Genomic DNA, 17548 nt, shown 5'->3' with positions numbered 1-17548 from the left:
GACCTTCTAGGATCAGCCAAATCCATTCTCACAAACTCATCTAATAAAGGAAAACCGTTACAACTTATCTCCTCTGACACCCATCAAATGTCAAACCAACCATAAAAAGCTGCCCCTTCCAGATTTGCTTATATATAATAATATCCAACTGAGGCCTTTGACATAGCATTTGGCTTGGCATAAACTGATCATATAGCACAATCCAAAAATGTGCATAACTTACTTTATTTGAATAATAGGAATTATAGAATATCAGTTAATGGTCATTCTATTCTAAAGAAGTGATTTTTTTTTTTTTGACAGGCAGAGTGGACAGTGAGAGAGAGAGAGACAGAGAGAAAGGTCTTCCTTTGCCATTGGTTCATCCTCCAATGGCCACCACGGCCGGCACGCTGCGGCCGGCGAATCACACTGATCTGAAGCCAGGAGCCAGGTGCTTCTCCTGGTCTCCCATGCGGGTGCAGGGCCCAAGGACTTGGGCCATCCTCCACTGCACTCCTGGGTCACAGCAGAGAGCTGGCCTGGAAGAAGAGCAACCGGGACAGAATCCGGCGTCCCAACCGGGACTAAAACTCAGTGTGCCGGTGCCACAGGTGGAGGATTAGCCTAGTGAGCCGCGTCGCTGGCCAAGAAGTGATTCTTATACATCAGTTAATCTGTAACTAATTTTTATTTAACCATTCAGTGAATTTAAATATTCAGAATCATTGATCAGGTATGCTCACAAGGCAAGAGTAAATGGAGAAGAGCATCAGCTGTGGTCCTAGAACTATTTAACTGGCGAAATGACTTCTCTTGAGTGATTAAGAGTTTAATGTTAATATTAATTTAATATTTAATTTAGTATTAATCTGGGACTAAAAATGAATAACAGCTTGCACCAGGATAACAATCCCTGTTTAAAAATGGCCTCAAGTGAATGACATTGAAGTTTTCCTAACAGGTGGATATCTTGGTCTCTTTCATGCTAACAGTTGTAGGCCTGTGGATCTCAATTTTTTGGGGAGTCATAATCTTTTCTATTGAGATTTCTTGAGTCCTAGGAGGAAGCTCATAGGGTTTAGTTTGCTTATGCAATTTCTCTTCTCTTTTTCTCATTACTTCCTGGAAGTGTTTTTTTGCCTCTAATTCTTTGTCTTCATGTTCTTTGGCCTCACATATCGCCTCTTCTTCCTGCCATGTCTTTAGCTCTTCTTGCCACTGTAACAAAGAGAAAACTTCATTTATGTATGATTTTCCATGAAAATGCTTACATTAATTTAGCTTCTAAAAATCAATAGTTTGAACTGTAAACTATTTTATTAGGCTGCTACATATTGAACAATTTGGATCTTACTAGTTCACAAGCATATATTCAGAAAGGATTTCTTCACTCTAGCTGTAATATAAACAAGCTCACTGCGGTGATGACTTAGATAGTACTTGTGTCCTTGCAATGAGAAAAATATGATTGGTGTTGGAAGCTGTTTCCTAGCCTCTTTTTACTATGCCTGGGTAGCCCAAAGTAACCCAAATGTATGTATGTGTACACATGTAAAGTACTCTCTCTTGTAATCGATTCTAGATCATCTTGTTGAACCAAATAGAAATATTAACATTTATAAACCATTAGAAATTGCTGAGAATGTCCTTCATTCAGAATATTATCTGTTTAACAAAACTTTTTTTTTTGACAGGCAGAGTGGACAGTGAGATAGAGAGACAGAGGGAAAGGTCTTCCTTTACCGTTGGTTCACCCTCCAATGGCCATTGCGGCCGGCACGATGACAAAACTTCTACTAATAAATATAGGAGCAATATTACACTCCCCCTCCAATTTTGTGATTCCAAGGTATTGGTATTACTATTGCCAGAGTAGTGTGCTATGTGCTAAATGATGATTCTGTGGGATCAGTAAATGAAATAATCCCTTATTTCTTCTGAAAAGGTCACTAATAGAATGTGAAAAAAAAATAACTGGCAATATAATCACAATCTAATAGATAATATCAAATTATTTGTGATACCATTTATGTAAGTTTTTTATGAATCCATATTGTATTCAAATAAAGATGAAATAACTATTTTTTTTCTCCTACTCCAACTCCATACCTAAAAAGTAGACATAAAATGATGTGTATTTGTTAGGAAATTATAAACTAAAATTAGCACAATGGATTAAAATGTGTTATGTGAAAAGTACTATATTGTTACTGCTTTATAAACTCATAATAAGAGCAATGATTAAAAGTGTTTCTATTGGCCGGCGCCGCAGCTCAATAGGCTAAACCTCCGCCTGTGGTGCCGGCACACCGAGTTCTAGTCATGGTCGGGGCGCTGGATTCTGTCCCTGTTACTCTTCTTCCAGTTCAGCTCTCTGTTGTGGCCCAGGAGTGCAGTGGATGATGGCCCAAGTGCTTCAGCTCTGCACCCCATGGGAGACCAGGAGAAACACCCGGCTCCTGGCTTCAGATCAGCGCGATGTGCCGGCCGCAGCATGCCGGCCACGGCGGTCATTGGAGGGTGAACCAACGGCAAAAGGAAGACCTTTCTCTCTGTCTCTCTCTCTCTCACTGTCCACTCTGCCTGTCAAAAAAAAAAAAGTGTTTCTATCTACCAAGAATAAAGAATGGTCACTGAAAACTGAGTCAAAAGATTTCTGTTCCTTTATCAGAGCTATACTGCAGAAGAAATCAGTGTTCAGCACTTAAGAGCATATTTTTGTCACAAGAAGTCAGTACCAATTCAAGAAACAGTGTTGGACTAGACTTCACAAATGACAGAAGGCCCAATTTCCCATAACCCAATGAAGGCACTGAGGTGTAACAAACCTTTGGGACCTCACTATATAGATAGCATAGGGAAAGACAATTAAGTTTAGCAATGATTGTTCATTCCTTTACTTTGAAACTCCACATGTTAATGTTGCAGTTTCAGAATTAAACTCTATAATTTAAGGTTTCCTGAAAGAACAATGCTTATGCTGCTATTTCAAGAACATCAGTCTTACGTGATAGTCAATGATTTTCGCCAACTCTTCATCCTCCTTGGTGAAGAAATCTGGATATGGAAACATGGGAAGTTCTGACATAGAAGGATGTTCCCTTTAAAAGAGCACAAGGACAGGGTCAACATTAGGGACAGGTGCTTATCCTCCCTGGACAGGGAAAGATTTGGAAGTCATAATTCATTATTAAGCATTTTAATTCTTCATTATTAACATAAAGTGCTTACTCTATGTAGAGCACTCTGTCATAGTGTTTACTTCCTGCAAGCCATCTTGAGTTTCCAAAGCCAGCATTGTTGAGGGTAAGGAGTGGCATATTTAAAAATACTAGAAAACAACAGAAAGACAATATTTTCCCAGCAGATGTCAAGTCAAAAGCTGGTGAGTAGTGAGATGCTAGGCTATGAAGGGATTAAGGGAGTCTGGAGTAGACTGTGCCCATTGGAGAGCGGGAAGTGCCGATGCCCTCTGCAGCACCACAGCCCTGGAAGTTCTGGCAGAAGCTGAAGCCTGAGGATTTCATCTAAGATACGTTAAAGTGTTGGATTTCAATACCTATCCAAGGCCTGTATGTTACTAAGGGCATCACTGTGGTAGACGGCTTAGCAATAGTTCATTGAAACTGTTGGCAGAACAAAGCTGACTCCAGAGTAAGGTAGATTTAGCGTTAAATTATCTACTTGAAGGACCAGCAGTGTGGCTTAGTAGGAGAAGCCGTCACTTGTAGTGCTATGGGTGCTGGTTCAAGTCCCAGCCGCTTCACTTCTGATCCAGCTCTCTGCTGTGGCCTGGAAGATGGCCCATGTCCTTGGGTCCCTGCAACCATGTGGGAGACCCGGAGGAAGCTCCTAGTTCCTGACTTTGGATCGGCCCAGCTCCAGCCATTGTGGCCACTAGGGGAGTGAACCAGCAGAAGGATGATCTTTCTCTCTCTCCCTGCCTCTGCCTCTCTATAACTCTGCCATTCAAATAAATGAATACATATTTAAAAAGTTATCTACATGATAACTGTCTCATTGAAGTTATTACTAAGAAATGATATGAGTCCAAGGATATGTAAAGAAATAAGATAGTGGTGGAGGATGGTTTTGAGGAGAAAAAGTCAGTGTAGAGGAGAAAATCTTAGACAATCTTAGAGCCTAATGAGAGACAGTATCAAGCAATTTCCACAATCAAAATCAAATCTGATCATTTTTATGTATTATATTTATTTGAGAGGGCAAGAAAAGGAAAAAGAGGGAGGGAGAGACAGAGACAGAAATTTCCCATCTGCTGATTTATTCTCCAAATGGTTACAACAGCTGGAACTGGAGTGGCCAGAGCCAGAATCCCAGGAACTCTATATGGGCCTCCCAAGTAGGTGGCAGGGATGAAACTATTTGAGCCATCACCTGCAGTCCTCCAGGATGCACATCAGCAGAAAGCAGGAATCAGGAGCAGAGCCAGCACTCAAACCCAGGTACTGTAATGTGTATGAGGGCACGCCAACAAGCTTCTTAACCATTAGACCAAATGTCTGCCCCTGATCAATTTTGTATACTGTGATCGTTAATATCTTTTTCAAATTGCTGCATGCACTACTACATTGAACTCTACATTCATTTATTTTAATATTGTGTTTATTTATTTGAGAAGTATAGTTACAGTCAGAGAGAAGGAGAGACAGAGAGAAAGGTCTTCCATCCATGATTCACTCCCCACAACGGCTGGAGCTGAGCAGATCCAAAGTCAGGAGCTAGGCACTTCTTCTGGGTCTCCCATATTGGTGCAGGTACCCAAGCACTTGGCTGTTGTCCATTGCTTTCCCAGGCCATAGCAAAGAGCTGGATTGTAAGAGGAGTAGCTGGGACTTGAACCGGCACTCACATGAAATGCTGGTACCACAGGCAGAAGCTTAGCCCACGACATCACAGCACCAGCCTCAAGCTCTACATTCTTGATCCTTCTTGTTCTCCTTATACTTACAGCATCAGATGCTGTTGTGCTAATTGCACTAAATTCTCAAATCTTTTCATTTATTTATCTCCACCATCACTTTTATGGTCCAAACCATTATCATCTCTCGCCTGGAGAGATGGCCCTCCAATTTGGAATTGCAGTATCCACTATGTTTTACCCACTTTATTTTTGGTTCTCTATAACAGTCAGATTTTAACACCCCCTCCCCCAAACCACAAAGTGGAAAAAAACCAATCTACATCAAACTGTTTGATATCTACCCAGTAACTTCAGGATTAAAATGTTAAGGAAGTCTGACATGCTCTGTGCGTTTGGTTAGCTGATTTTGCATGGTGTCTGCAGACTTATTTCACTCCTTTCCCTGCATCCTCCCCTGTATGACCTTGTAGCTGCTGCAGTGTGTGTTGATCCACCTCTCCATTGCTGGCTGGCACACACAGCTATCCTTGTGTAACATTTTTCTCCCTTCTCTCTATGCTTGCTGCAGGGATGGTTAATGCCTACACATCCAGCTCTCAGTTCAAGCCCACAACTGCTGTTCCCAACCCATTGTGGCCCCGTCTTTGTTTATGCTTTCCCAAGCTGTAAGTTGACATTGTCATGTGCCTGTGTGAGTTTTTTGTATTCTTGGACAGAGTATGAACTTTCTCCTGAGTGCTTATCATTGCCACCTCAGTGCCCAACATGGCACCACAAGACAATGAATGCATGCATGTTTGCTAAGTGATGGGATGAATACACACACTATGATATGCTTAATCCCCTTCAACTTCCAACCCACCAGTAAGAGGCTACCACACAGCCCTCTTGTGTCTGTAGAGTACTATGCAGGATAGCAACAGAGGAGCAATCTTGGGAGACAAGTTGCAGAGTGGAGTCAACAGCAGGAATTCATAGGAGAAGAGCTGAGGTGGAGGGGAAACAGGGACAACGAGGTGATGATATTCTGAACCAGCCTGTGGCAGGAAAGCACTCAGCTTCCCGCTGCATGCAGAAAGTGGTTCTAGTTATTCTCTTAAAATATTGAAGGAGAACGGACTCTAGAGAGCTGGGGAATTGAGGGACATGTAAGGACTGACACTTGGGTTAACTATATTCATTCAATAATGAGATTTGAGCACCTCTGATATTCAAAGAATTGTGCTAAAAGCTGTGAAAAGGTAAGTATGACAGAATCTGAAGATCATTTATAGGTTAAAAACATACAAGCAAGCTGATTTAAATTCGTTCTTGAATAATGTGTTTAAATTTTAGAAAATGGAGACAACATAATGTTAAAAGACTTTTAAAATGGGAAAATTAAATGGCTGTGCTTATGCATCTGTTATTTCTAGTTACCTCTGTGGAATAGTTTGTACTATAAAAGAAAACTGCATTATAACTATAATGCAACCCAGCAGGAGATGCACGAGAGGTGAACATTTAGTGACATAAACAGAAAAATCAGAGTAAAATGGTTAAGTGCATGGGCTCAGCACTCAGGCAGAGCTTGAAGCACATTTTAGTTCTGCCACTGAGTGTCATTTGATCCTTCTGCTCCTCAGTATCTTTTTCTAAAATATAAAAATGTTGTCTGCCTCATTGTGATTCAGAGGTTTAAAAAGATGTAAGATATGAATCAAATGCTAAACAAGTCTCAGCTGTACTATCCTTATCATCATCATTATTAGAAGAACTCAAGAGGCTGGTACTATCAATTAGAGGGAAAAGGAATGGGGGACAAGACAGTTTTGATGAACCTTCAATGAAATGTACAATTTCCATGTTTGAATGTAAGTGGGCAGTGGGCTTAGGCTTTTCCAGAAAGATGGTCAATTAGTTTTTTAGGGCTGCTTTACCAAATCAACTCAAACTGGGAATTCCAGAAAAATAGAAACTCATTTTCTTATCATTTTGGAGAACAAAAATTCAAAGTCAAGGTGTTGGCCTGGTGGGTTCCTTTAAAAGTTCTGGGGGGGCCAGCGCTGAGGCTCACTAGCCTAATCCTCCGCCTGCGGTGCCGGCACCCCGGGTTCTAGTCCTGGTTGGGGCGCTGGATTCTGTCCCGGTTGCTCCTCTTCCAGTTCAGCTCTCTGCTGTGGCCTGGGGAAGGCAGTGGAGGATGGCCCAGGTCCTTGGGCCCTGCACCCGCATGGTAGATCAGGGGGAAGCGCCTGGCTCCTGGATTCAGATCGGTGCAGCATGCTGGTCGCAACGCACCGGCCGTAGCGGCCACTTCAGGCGTGAACCAACGGAAAAAGGAAAACCTTTCTCTCTATCTCTTTCTCTCATTGTCTAGCTCTGCCTGTCAATATATATATATATATATATATATATATATATATATATATATATTTATATTTAAAAAAAATAAAAGTTCTGGGGGAAAGTTGTTTCCTTGTCTCAGTTGGCTTCTGATCATTGTGGACAACCCTTGGTCTTCCTTGGTTTACAAATGCATCACCCCTTCTCTGTCCCCGGGAGTCTTTATTTTTCCATGACTCTGGCTCTTCTTTCGTCTTATTTCTTGCAAAGACACCTCTAATGAGGACATAGGGATGCTGTCCTTGGACTTCAGGCCCACATAATTGACATGGCTTTAACATTCACTTCGGCTTGACTCAACTTTAGACAGATGTCTTCCTTGCTATAGGCTCCTATCTCCCCTTTTATTAGAGAATTTACTTTAGAAAACTCATTCTAAATTCCATCTCTGCCCCTTTAAAAATGTTAAATCTTCTCCAAGCCTCTTGTTAGTGTTATAATCCAAGATTGTCTTTGTCAAGGACCTAGAGCCTCCCTCCATGAAAACAGCCCCCATCACTCAGTCTCTGTGGGAGTTGTAGGAGCCTAACTTCCGTATGTGACAATTAGCAAGTGCATCATATTAACTGAAGCACATTGATCAACTGCCTTCTATTGTCTTCGTGTACTTTTCTAGGAGCTCACCTCAGTACTGAAAAATCCTCTTGCCTTTTGTTTCAGTTTTGTTTCAGGATTCCCTGTTGGGATCCTCTTGAATAAAATCTTCTATGCTCCTTTAATTTGTCCAGTGCAATTTTTCTTCAACAAACTCTAATCCAGGATGATCTTATCTTGCTATTTCCACCTTAATTATTTTTGCAAAGACCTCTTTTCCAAAGAAGAACATATTTACAGTTATGGGAAGTGGAGGTTTATATTTGGACATGAGGAAGGCGATTAACCTAGCAAGCGAGATACTGGTTGAGATGCTGACATCCCAAATCAGAGTACCTGGATTTAATGTCTATTTCTGGCCTGTGACTCCTACTCCCTGACAATGAAGATCCTGGGAAACAGTATTGTGGCTAAAGTAACTCAGTTTGTGCCACTCATATGGGAGATGTGGTTTAAGTTCCCAGGTTCCAGTTTTGGACATTTGGGGAATGAACCAGCAGTTGAAATCTCTGGCTCTCTCTCTCCCCCCTCCCCTCACCATTGGTTGGTATGGATTTTCTCTGGTATATTTTATTCTCCTTTTTGAGATTAATCATAGATTTCAAATTGAGTTTCAAATTCATCAAATTTCACTTGCTCCAATTAGTTGTATATTTTTTTTCTGCTTTGGAAACATTACATTTTCATTATTTGGCCACCCGAACCCTCTCTTTAGTGAAATTTCTTGTTCTTCTCGGTTTTATTGGTTTCTTTTGATGAAAGTCTCACTTGCTGAAGGCAACAAGACGTCTAAGATGTAGACGATTTCCATGGATTCCTGATTCCTTGTTAGAAAAGAACACTATTAGAAAACTGGATCTGGGATAGACAGTGGTATATTGGATGAAACTGCAAAATTTGTATAGTTAAACAGGATGATACCAGGAACAAAGACTACTAAAATCGTTCTCAAGGAGTTAGAAAAAAACAACTTTCTTCAAGAGGTTAATACTCAAAATTTCCTCTTTTGATTAGAGTTGTAGTATGATACTAAAACATGTCAACCAGATTATGTATTCAACTTGTACAACTTGCCTCCACCATTTAGAAGTTTCCATTTACTTTTTGTGCTTGGGCCTGAAAGGATTCACACCAGGATGGTCACTTTTGAGTGCTACTGAGGAAATAATTGTTTGAAAAGAACATAAACTTCTTTCTCTATTCAGGAAAGACTTAAGAATATACAGATCTCGAACATCTATTTCAGATGGAACGACATAAAACTGGAATAATATTAACAGAAGGTATAAATGCAGAAATAAAAACCTTTAAAATCCTTTTAAAATTATTTTTGTTTTCCTCTAAAGTTTCACTAAGTTCATTTTCCAAGGTCACTAGTGCCATGATCTCTTATTGCAAGAAGTGCTTGTGTTAAATTCCTGTTTATCTCAAACCTTTGGATAAATATAGACCTCAATGTTATAATAATTAAGCTTTTTCCAAACCATTAAGATTCCTTTTTGTCACCATGGAGACATAGTTAGCTTGCAGCAAAGTAATGATCCCACAAACAATCATTATAAGAGTCAAAGATTGTATCCTAAAACCTGTTCAAAAGCATTGATTAACTGAGGAAGCAGCCAAGACTTGCAGGGCCAAAACATCAGAAGAGAACCATGGAGAAGTAGGTAACACTCTGCAAAATATGCTCCTCCTTAGGTCATTTCCCCATTGATTGTACAAATGAAAGGTGATCAATGCAACAGAGGAATTTTCTCCAGAAGCAGAGGACAGCAGAGCACTTGGCTATCTTTCAGAGTTGGGGAGGTAACAGTTAGAGCTCTGAACTGCCAAGGTAGCCAAGAGGTGAGGGATCAACCTCATGAGAAGTGAACTCCAGATTCATCACTAGGGTTTTCCTCGAGGCATTTGCTGAATTATTACACTGAAAAGCCGAAGAAGCCAAGCAAAGGAGTCGCCGACAAGCAATGTGGGATTTTTTTTCTGAAAATTTACAGCAGTGAGGAACACAAAACTTGGAATTCAGAATCTGTAAGATTGGAGAGGCTATGATAAACAGCTCAGACTCTCATCTGGGCCTCCTATAAATCTATGCTCTGGGGTTATTTTTGAATTACATGTAAATTTAAGTCAGTTAAATCATCCTTGAGTCGGCTTTGCTACTGGGTTGGATTAAAATGCTGTGCTCTCAATCAAGTTACATGGTAGAAAGTGAGGCATACAGCATTAACAAGAGATTTTAGAATTTTTGATAAGCAAGAACCAGCATTCAATAAAAAATTATCTGGCATACCAACAAAAATTAGCCACAGAAGATTCATATTGGAGTTAAAACAACTCTGATAAATAATTTAAATAAATGAATCACAAGATGGAGAACTTAACCAGAAGCTGAATCTATTTTGATAATTGAAATATTAATTTTAGAATTGAAAGAAAAAAGCAGTAAGTGAAACTGAAAAGCCAGTAGATGGATATAAAAGCAGATTGAACATAGCAGGCAAGAAGGTAAGTTTATTGGAGGACAGGAAAATAAAAAATATCTATGCTAAAGCAAGGAAAGAAACAGAAAATACAGAAAATAGCCAAAGAAAGATATATAAGAATGCCCAAAACAGCATTGTTGTAATAGCAGAAAACTGAAACCAACCCAAATAATTACCTTCAGCACAAGGGATAAATTGTGAGAGATTTATAAAATGGAAATACTTTAAATTGTTTAGAAACATTAAATATTTAAATATAATAGATGAATGAACTCTAGCTAGATGCAACCACTCACAAAAAGTTCATGGAAAATGCACATTATCTTTTAACTTTTCAAAGTACAATGTATGTACAAGTATATGTAGACAAGTATTAGCAAATGAACTCCAGCTAGGTGCAGCCACTTAAAAGAGTGAACAAAAAATTATAGAACAAAACTTACAAGACTAGAAATATTTGAAACCATATAAAACAAACCAAGGATATTTAAAATTTTTAATTCTTAATTTGTTTTATTTTAGAGACACAGAGATAATGAGAAATGGAGGAGAGGAGAGCAAGAAATCTCCCATCTTCTGATTCATTCCTCCAGTGGCCACAACATCTGGGGCTGGGTCAAGCTGAAGCCAGGAGCTGTGAACTCAATTCAGAACTCCCACATAAAGTGGCGGGGACCCGACAACCTGAGCCACCATCTGCTGTTTCCCAGCACATACGTTATTAGAAAGCTGGAATTGGGAGCAGAGCCAGGACTTGAACACACAAACATGGGATATTGATGCCTCCAGCAGCATCTTAACCCCCAGGCCAAACCCCAGCCCCTAATCATTACAGTTTTAATGATGTCATATATTTATGGAAAACAGCAGAATGATTTACAAAATTCAGGATGGTGGTTCCTTCTACAAGGAAAAAAGAACCAGCAATTAGGGAAGGATGCAAAATGAGTATCAGTTTTTAGTAATACTATATTATTATCAGTACTATTGGTATTTTAACCACATGTACACATGTCATGAGTCCTGTATGAATTACACATTTTAAGAAAAAAATAACCAGGGGACAGCACTGTGGCTCAGCAGGTTAAGCCACTGTTTGCAATGCTAGCAACCCCTGTCAAAGTGCAGAATCCCGGCTACCCCATTACAATCCAGTTCCCTGTTGAGCCTGGGATGGCAGCAGAAGATGGTCCAATTTCTAGGGCCCCTGTCACCCAAGTAGGAGACCCAGATGGTGTTCCCTGATTCTACACTTGTACTGGCCCAGCCCCAGCTGTTGTGGCCATCTGGGGAGTAAAACAGCAGATGGAAGATGCTCTCTCTGCCACACACACACCCACACTGCCTCCCTCTATCTGTCACTCTGCCTGTCAAATACATAATTCTCTTTGCGAATTTACTTATTTATTTGAAAGTCAGCATTACAAAGAGAGAAAGAGATTCTTTCACGTGATTGTGCATTCCCCAAATTGGAAGCAACAGCCAGGGCTGGGCCAGGTCGAAACCAGGAGCCTGGAATTCTGAGTCTCCCATGTTCTGCTGCCTTTCCAGGTGCATTAGCAGGGAGCTGGATCAGAAGTGGAGCAGTCAGTACTGGGATCAACTCCCACATGGGATGCCAGATTCGTAGGTGGCGTTTTAACCCACTGCATCACAAGATAGGCCCCTAAATAATTCTAAGAGAGTAAAAAAGTGAATCAAAAGCTTATTTTTGCATGCATAAACCATGTTCTGATCAGTTCAACTTCTGTGGAAACTATCCAAACAGGAGCTATAAAGGCATTTTCATAAAGGTAACTTGATGAATATGGATAATAAGATCATTAAGGGTGAAGTACAGATATGACAATGGCTTGAGGAATTTCTTGGGTGCTACCACCCAAACCATCCTCTGGAACTTGAAGAACTATTTGCTGGAAGGCTGGGGGTCGTGCAGCTGTCCCTGGACCCAGGTGCTTCCCTGTTCAGACAGAGCAACAGCACTGCCTGAAGACACCAAGTGGCCCCACTCCTTGGCTTTTATTTGTATTACGATCCCTGGCCTCACAGGGTGGGGACAATAAGGAACAGTCCCACCTCAGTCTTCCTGGGGCACACTCTGCTGTTTTCCTCCTTGAGGGGTTAAGTATTTTGAGTTCATTTTAACCAAGTCTATTTGTTTCCTGTCCCCTTTCTCAGGCTCTTCCTCTGCTGTGCTCTTTAGGAGCACACCTGCTTCTCTGGATCTGTCTGATACCGTGCCATCTTCCTGTGAATGCTGTGCTCAGCTTGGCCAGGTTGGACTGTGCCTACCCAGAGAGACATGGGGCACAAAGCACGCTGGCTGTAAGGCCTCACTGTGCTTCATCCTCTCAGGTTTTGTAAGAGGTCCCTTGGGCTGCCTTTCCACCTCATGGTCCCACTACAGAGATCACTAACAAATTGTGATGCATCTTTCCTCCCATAAAACTATTTGTCCTCCACTTAGCGTTGTCCATTTAAACAGGGGTCATTTAGTATGGCATTACCTTTTATAATATCCTTTTACTTTTGAGAGTATTTACTCCTATTTCCTTATGGATCAGGGTTGTAGAGGAAAAAGACAAACATCCCCTTCCCTGTCACGCAGTGGCTTTCCCCAATCCGAATTTGCAGAGACCAAGACCTGAAGGCAGGGTCCAAACTGAGCAGAACTACCCTGAGGCTCTCAGAGTCCCTGAGCATGTCAACAGTCCCTCCCCCATAATTCAGGAAGGTCAGTTTTTCCCTAACAAGATTACATCTTAAGTAGACCATCTGTTCGTTCTTCAGGAGGAGTATTTTTCTCAATTCCATTTCAATTCAGCATTCTTAGGCACCATGGATAATTCTGGACCTCAGAGTTTCCAGAACTTCCACATTCAGGGCTGTGCCTCATCAGACTTCATTTTTTATGTAGGAGGTTAAAGAGTAAAATGATTTTCTGGGCACATGACTGTAAGTTTTTATCTCAATTAAGTAATTTTGATTTTCTATTTGGGATGCCTGATTCAAGCAAGTGATGAATCATACCTGAGTGTACTGGAACATTGTTTTATTTTTATGACTCTAATTAGCTTGCCCAAATCACAAGGCCTCAATATCCTAGCTGCCTATAAAGGGGGATATTTATAGCACACACATTTACTAGAAAGTTACTCAGTTAGGAACTAACAGCAAATAAGTCTCCTTGGCTACTTTTACAAAGTAGGTTACTAAAGAAAGAACTTGTTTTCTTTTTTTAAAGATTTTATTTATTTATTTGAGAGAGTTACAGACAGTGAGAGGGAGAGACACTGAGAGAGAGTCTTCCATTCGCAGGTTCACTCCTCAAATGACTACAACGCCTGAGCTGCGCCAATCCTAAGACAGGAACCAGAAGCTTATTCCTGGTCTCTCATGTGGGTGCAGGGGCCCAAGGACTTGATACTTTCCCAGGCCACAAAAGAGAGCTGGATCAGAAGTGGAGCAACCAGGACTTGAACCAGTGCCCATATAGGATGCCAGCACTGCAGGCGGTAACTTTACCCACTATGCCACAGCGCCAGCCCCAAGAACTTGTTTTCAACTCCTCTAGTATTTTTACTATAACCTCCTTCCACGTCAAAAAGATCTTCTAATTAATTTATGATGCTTTATAGTTCTTATATTTTAAAACATCCTACAACCACAGTCTGCTCAGTGCAAGTCAAATCATGGCTCTGTTCTCACGTCTCAAACATCTACAGCTTGAGCAATGATCTCATTTCTGCCTGGAATCAAAAGCTGCCCATCAAAGGGCTGCTCCTGGTCCTCGGGCTCCGTCATTCCAATGGTCCCCTCCCATGGGGCTGTCTCAGACATCAGCTTCCACAGTTTCAGTCTCACTTTTCCTTGCCAGCCAGACTATTGATTTAGTGGTTTCCATGAATGGCTCCTCCAAGAAAGTGCCAGAGGCTGCTTTCACTCTGACTGGAGCTCACAGAGACAATTAAACAACTCAAAGTCAAGGCTTTTTCAATTTTAATTTCTGGTGAATTCATTGAGTTAAAATACCCTATGTTTCTGCTGAAACAACTCTTCCTGTATTCTCAGGTAAAAAAACTTTGCAGTCCCGGGCCAAGGAAGTTCTCCTGCCACTCTATCACTATAGATTTATCTTCTATTGTCTTTCTAAAAATATCTTTTAAAGCAATTTCCTGATTAGGATGTGGGGTATATTCATCAATTCCATTGTAGATTCTAATCTGGGTGATGATCACAAAGGATGTTATACTGATGGTTCCACAAAGCTGGAGAAAACATGAGTCCCCTCAGGCAGGGGTAGGGCTGCAGGAACACCCCAGGAATACGTCTGGAGGGGCGAGTGAGTGTGATCAGTGGTGTCCATGACTTACAGAGTAGATTCACCCATGTGTCCCAGGAAGAACAAGGTTGGGTCGAGACCAATTGATAGTTTTCATTGTGAACATGTCGAGCCAGGAGCCCAGATTTCCATCTGGGTCTGCCATGCATGTGGCAGGAACCCAATTACTTGAGCCCATTTCTTATTAGCATGCAGCTGGAACCAGAGGTGGATGTGGGACAATGGCATTTTGTTTTTTAAGATTTGTTTTATTTGAAAGACAAAGTGTGTGTGTGTGTGTGTGTGTGTGTGAGAGAGAGAGAGAGAGAGAGAGAGAGAGAGAGAGAGAATCTTCTATTGATTCACTCACTAAGTGCCCATGTCAGCTAGGGATGGGTGAGACTGAATCCAGGGCCGGGAACTTCATTTAGGTCTCCCTCATGGATGGCAGGAGCCTGAGTTCCTGAACCATCATCTGCTGCCCCCTAGGATGCACCAATGAGAAGCTGGATTGGAAGCAGAGCAGCCAAGATTCAGACCACACTCCAATATGGAATGTGGCTGTCTCAAGGGATGGCTTAAACCACTATTCCAAAATGGTCACGTCATTCCATGGGGCAGGGGCTGTGGCATAGAAGGTAAAGCTGCCACCTGCAGTGCCAGCATCCCATATGGACGCTGGTTCAAGTCCCAGCTGCTCCACTTCCAATCCAGCTCTCGGCTGTGGCCTGGGAAAGCAGCAGAAGATGGCCCAAGCACTTGGGTGCCTGCACACACATGGGAGACCTGGGGGTAAGCTCTTGGCTCCTGGCTTGGAACATCGCAGCTCCGGCCGTTGTGGCCATTGGAGAGTGAACCAGTGGATGGAAGACCTTTCTTTTTCTCTGCCTCTCCTTCTCTCTGTGTGTAACTCTGACTTTCAGATAAATAAATAAATCTTAAAAAATGGTCATTCCGGACCCTGTTATCTTAACAGCCAACATAACCTTTAGAGCAAGTGTCTCCCACCAATGCATCAAATTCAACGATCTTCTTATACCAATTCTAACTGGTTGCTTTCAAAATCCACTATGTAACTGCCATTCTGGGAAATCTTCCCATCTCTGCTCTCTGTTGCAATTGCTGCTTTCTTTCTGTACCTGCTATGTTCTTTTACTTGATGTATTCCCTCATTTAAGGGACTGCACATTTTTAAGACACTTCCTCAGGTGTGGTGAACAGAAGGTAGATCATTTGAAACCTAGTATATTTGCAAGTGTTTTTATTCTACCTTTCACATTTGATAGGTTGAATAATCAAGGGCATTTTAATCTGAGAATGGTTACTACTGACCCTTGATGTACTGAGGCAATGACTCTATTGTCTTCCTGCTTCTGCTCTGAGTTTGAGGAGTCTGATGCCATTCTGATTCCCAGGAAGTGATAGTGGCCCTCTTATCCTCCCAGGAGCTGTATTATTTGAAATATTTACTGTAATATATTCATAGGGCAGATGCTGAAACCCCAATTAATAAACAGGTGTTTGCTTCTCACTTACATAAAGCTGATGCAGTTCAGTGGTGTTCTCCTCTGTCTGATGACCAGGAACCCAGGCACTTTCCATCTTGCAATGCCAGCATCTCAATATGTGGCTTTCAAGATTGCTTTGATCAAGGGAGAAAGACATGGAGGCGATCCATTGGTTCATAATTCCTCTGGCACAGAGGTGTCATATCACTTCTGCTCATGACACTTGCTCAACAATCAGAGTTTGCTATTGGTATCGATTTGAATATTGATATTCCGGTTAAGATTTGCTCAGTAGTGGGGCAGTTCTGTGCATTGCAGGGTATTTGACAACATCTCTGGTAACTGTCCACTAATCATCAACAACACTCCCCATTGTGAAAACCAAATGAATAAGTAAGCATTGCAAGTCCTCCCTTGTTGGAGACTACTGCTCTAACTCAGTAATGTGCCTTTCAAATAAATAAAATAAATCTTAAAAAAAAATGACTTTCCTTTTGGACTTTTATGTTAGATAAATCAAGTTTTCATATTAGAGAGGCCTATAAGCCAGGGAAAGAGGATTGTCTATGGCCAACAGCCAACACATTTCTGAGGTTCTCAGTCTAACAATTCACAAGTATCTCAATTTTGCCAATCATTTGTGAGTGATCTTGGGAGCTGAAACTTTCCCAATTTGCCTTCAGATGAGACCCCTCCCCAGGTCATGACTAACAACTTTTTTTTTTTTTATTAGACAGGTAGAGTTACAGATAGCGAGAGAGAGAGAAAGGTGTTCCTTCCGTTGGTTCACTTCCCAAATGGCCACTACAGCCGGCGCTGCACCGATCCGAAGCCAGTAGCCAGGTGCTTCTTCCTAGTCTCTCATGAGGGTGCAGGGGCCCAAGCACTTGGGCCATCCCCCACTGCCCTCCCGGGCCACAGCAGAGAGCTGGACTGGAAGAGGAGCAACCAGGACTAGAACCCGGTGCCCATACGGGATGCCAGCATCGCAGGCGGAGGATTAGCCATGTGAGCCACGGTGCCGGCCCCAACAACTTAATTGCAAACACATAAGGTACCTCAATCAGAAAAATGAGTTATATGTGGATTCCTGATCCATTGAAACTATGAGATGTTTGAGGTATGTGACTCTTACCGCATGATTTAACTAACACAATGTAACTGCTAACAGTCCTTTTAAAATCACTTTTGAACACTATTTGGGTTCCTGTAAATATGTAAAATTGTCTTAATTCTTGAAATTAAAAAAGGTCATTGATAAGTAACTGCATTTTGTATTCTTCATTCTTTTGTCTGGAATTCCTTTAATTCTAATGTAGACTTCTAGAACTGTGCATTTCATTTTATTATCTTCTTGTTTCCATTTTTCCTCCTTATTTTCTTTATTCTA

General features: G+C 41.4%; 1 protein-coding gene across 1 annotated transcript in view; it reads right to left on the bottom strand.

The window, feature by feature from the left end:
* Window positions 1-936: 936 nt before the first annotated feature.
* TMEM232 (transmembrane protein 232) overlaps window positions 937-17548 on the bottom strand; it is a gene marked incomplete at its 5' end in the record, with an annotated part of 285351 nt that continues 268739 nt past the window's right edge. The window contains 2 exons of the mRNA XM_062211950.1: window positions 937-1200; window positions 2990-3083. Coding sequence (XP_062067934.1) covers window positions 937-1200; window positions 2990-3083 — 358 coding nt within the window. The remainder of the gene's footprint in view (window positions 1201-2989; window positions 3084-17548) is intronic.

This window comes from Lepus europaeus, chromosome 15 (assembly GCF_033115175.1).
Source record: "Lepus europaeus isolate LE1 chromosome 15, mLepTim1.pri, whole genome shotgun sequence".
Taxonomy (NCBI): domain Eukaryota; kingdom Metazoa; phylum Chordata; class Mammalia; order Lagomorpha; family Leporidae; genus Lepus; species Lepus europaeus.
The sequence above is the reverse complement of the archived record's forward strand: the minus strand, read 5'-3'. Positions and strand labels throughout refer to the sequence as shown.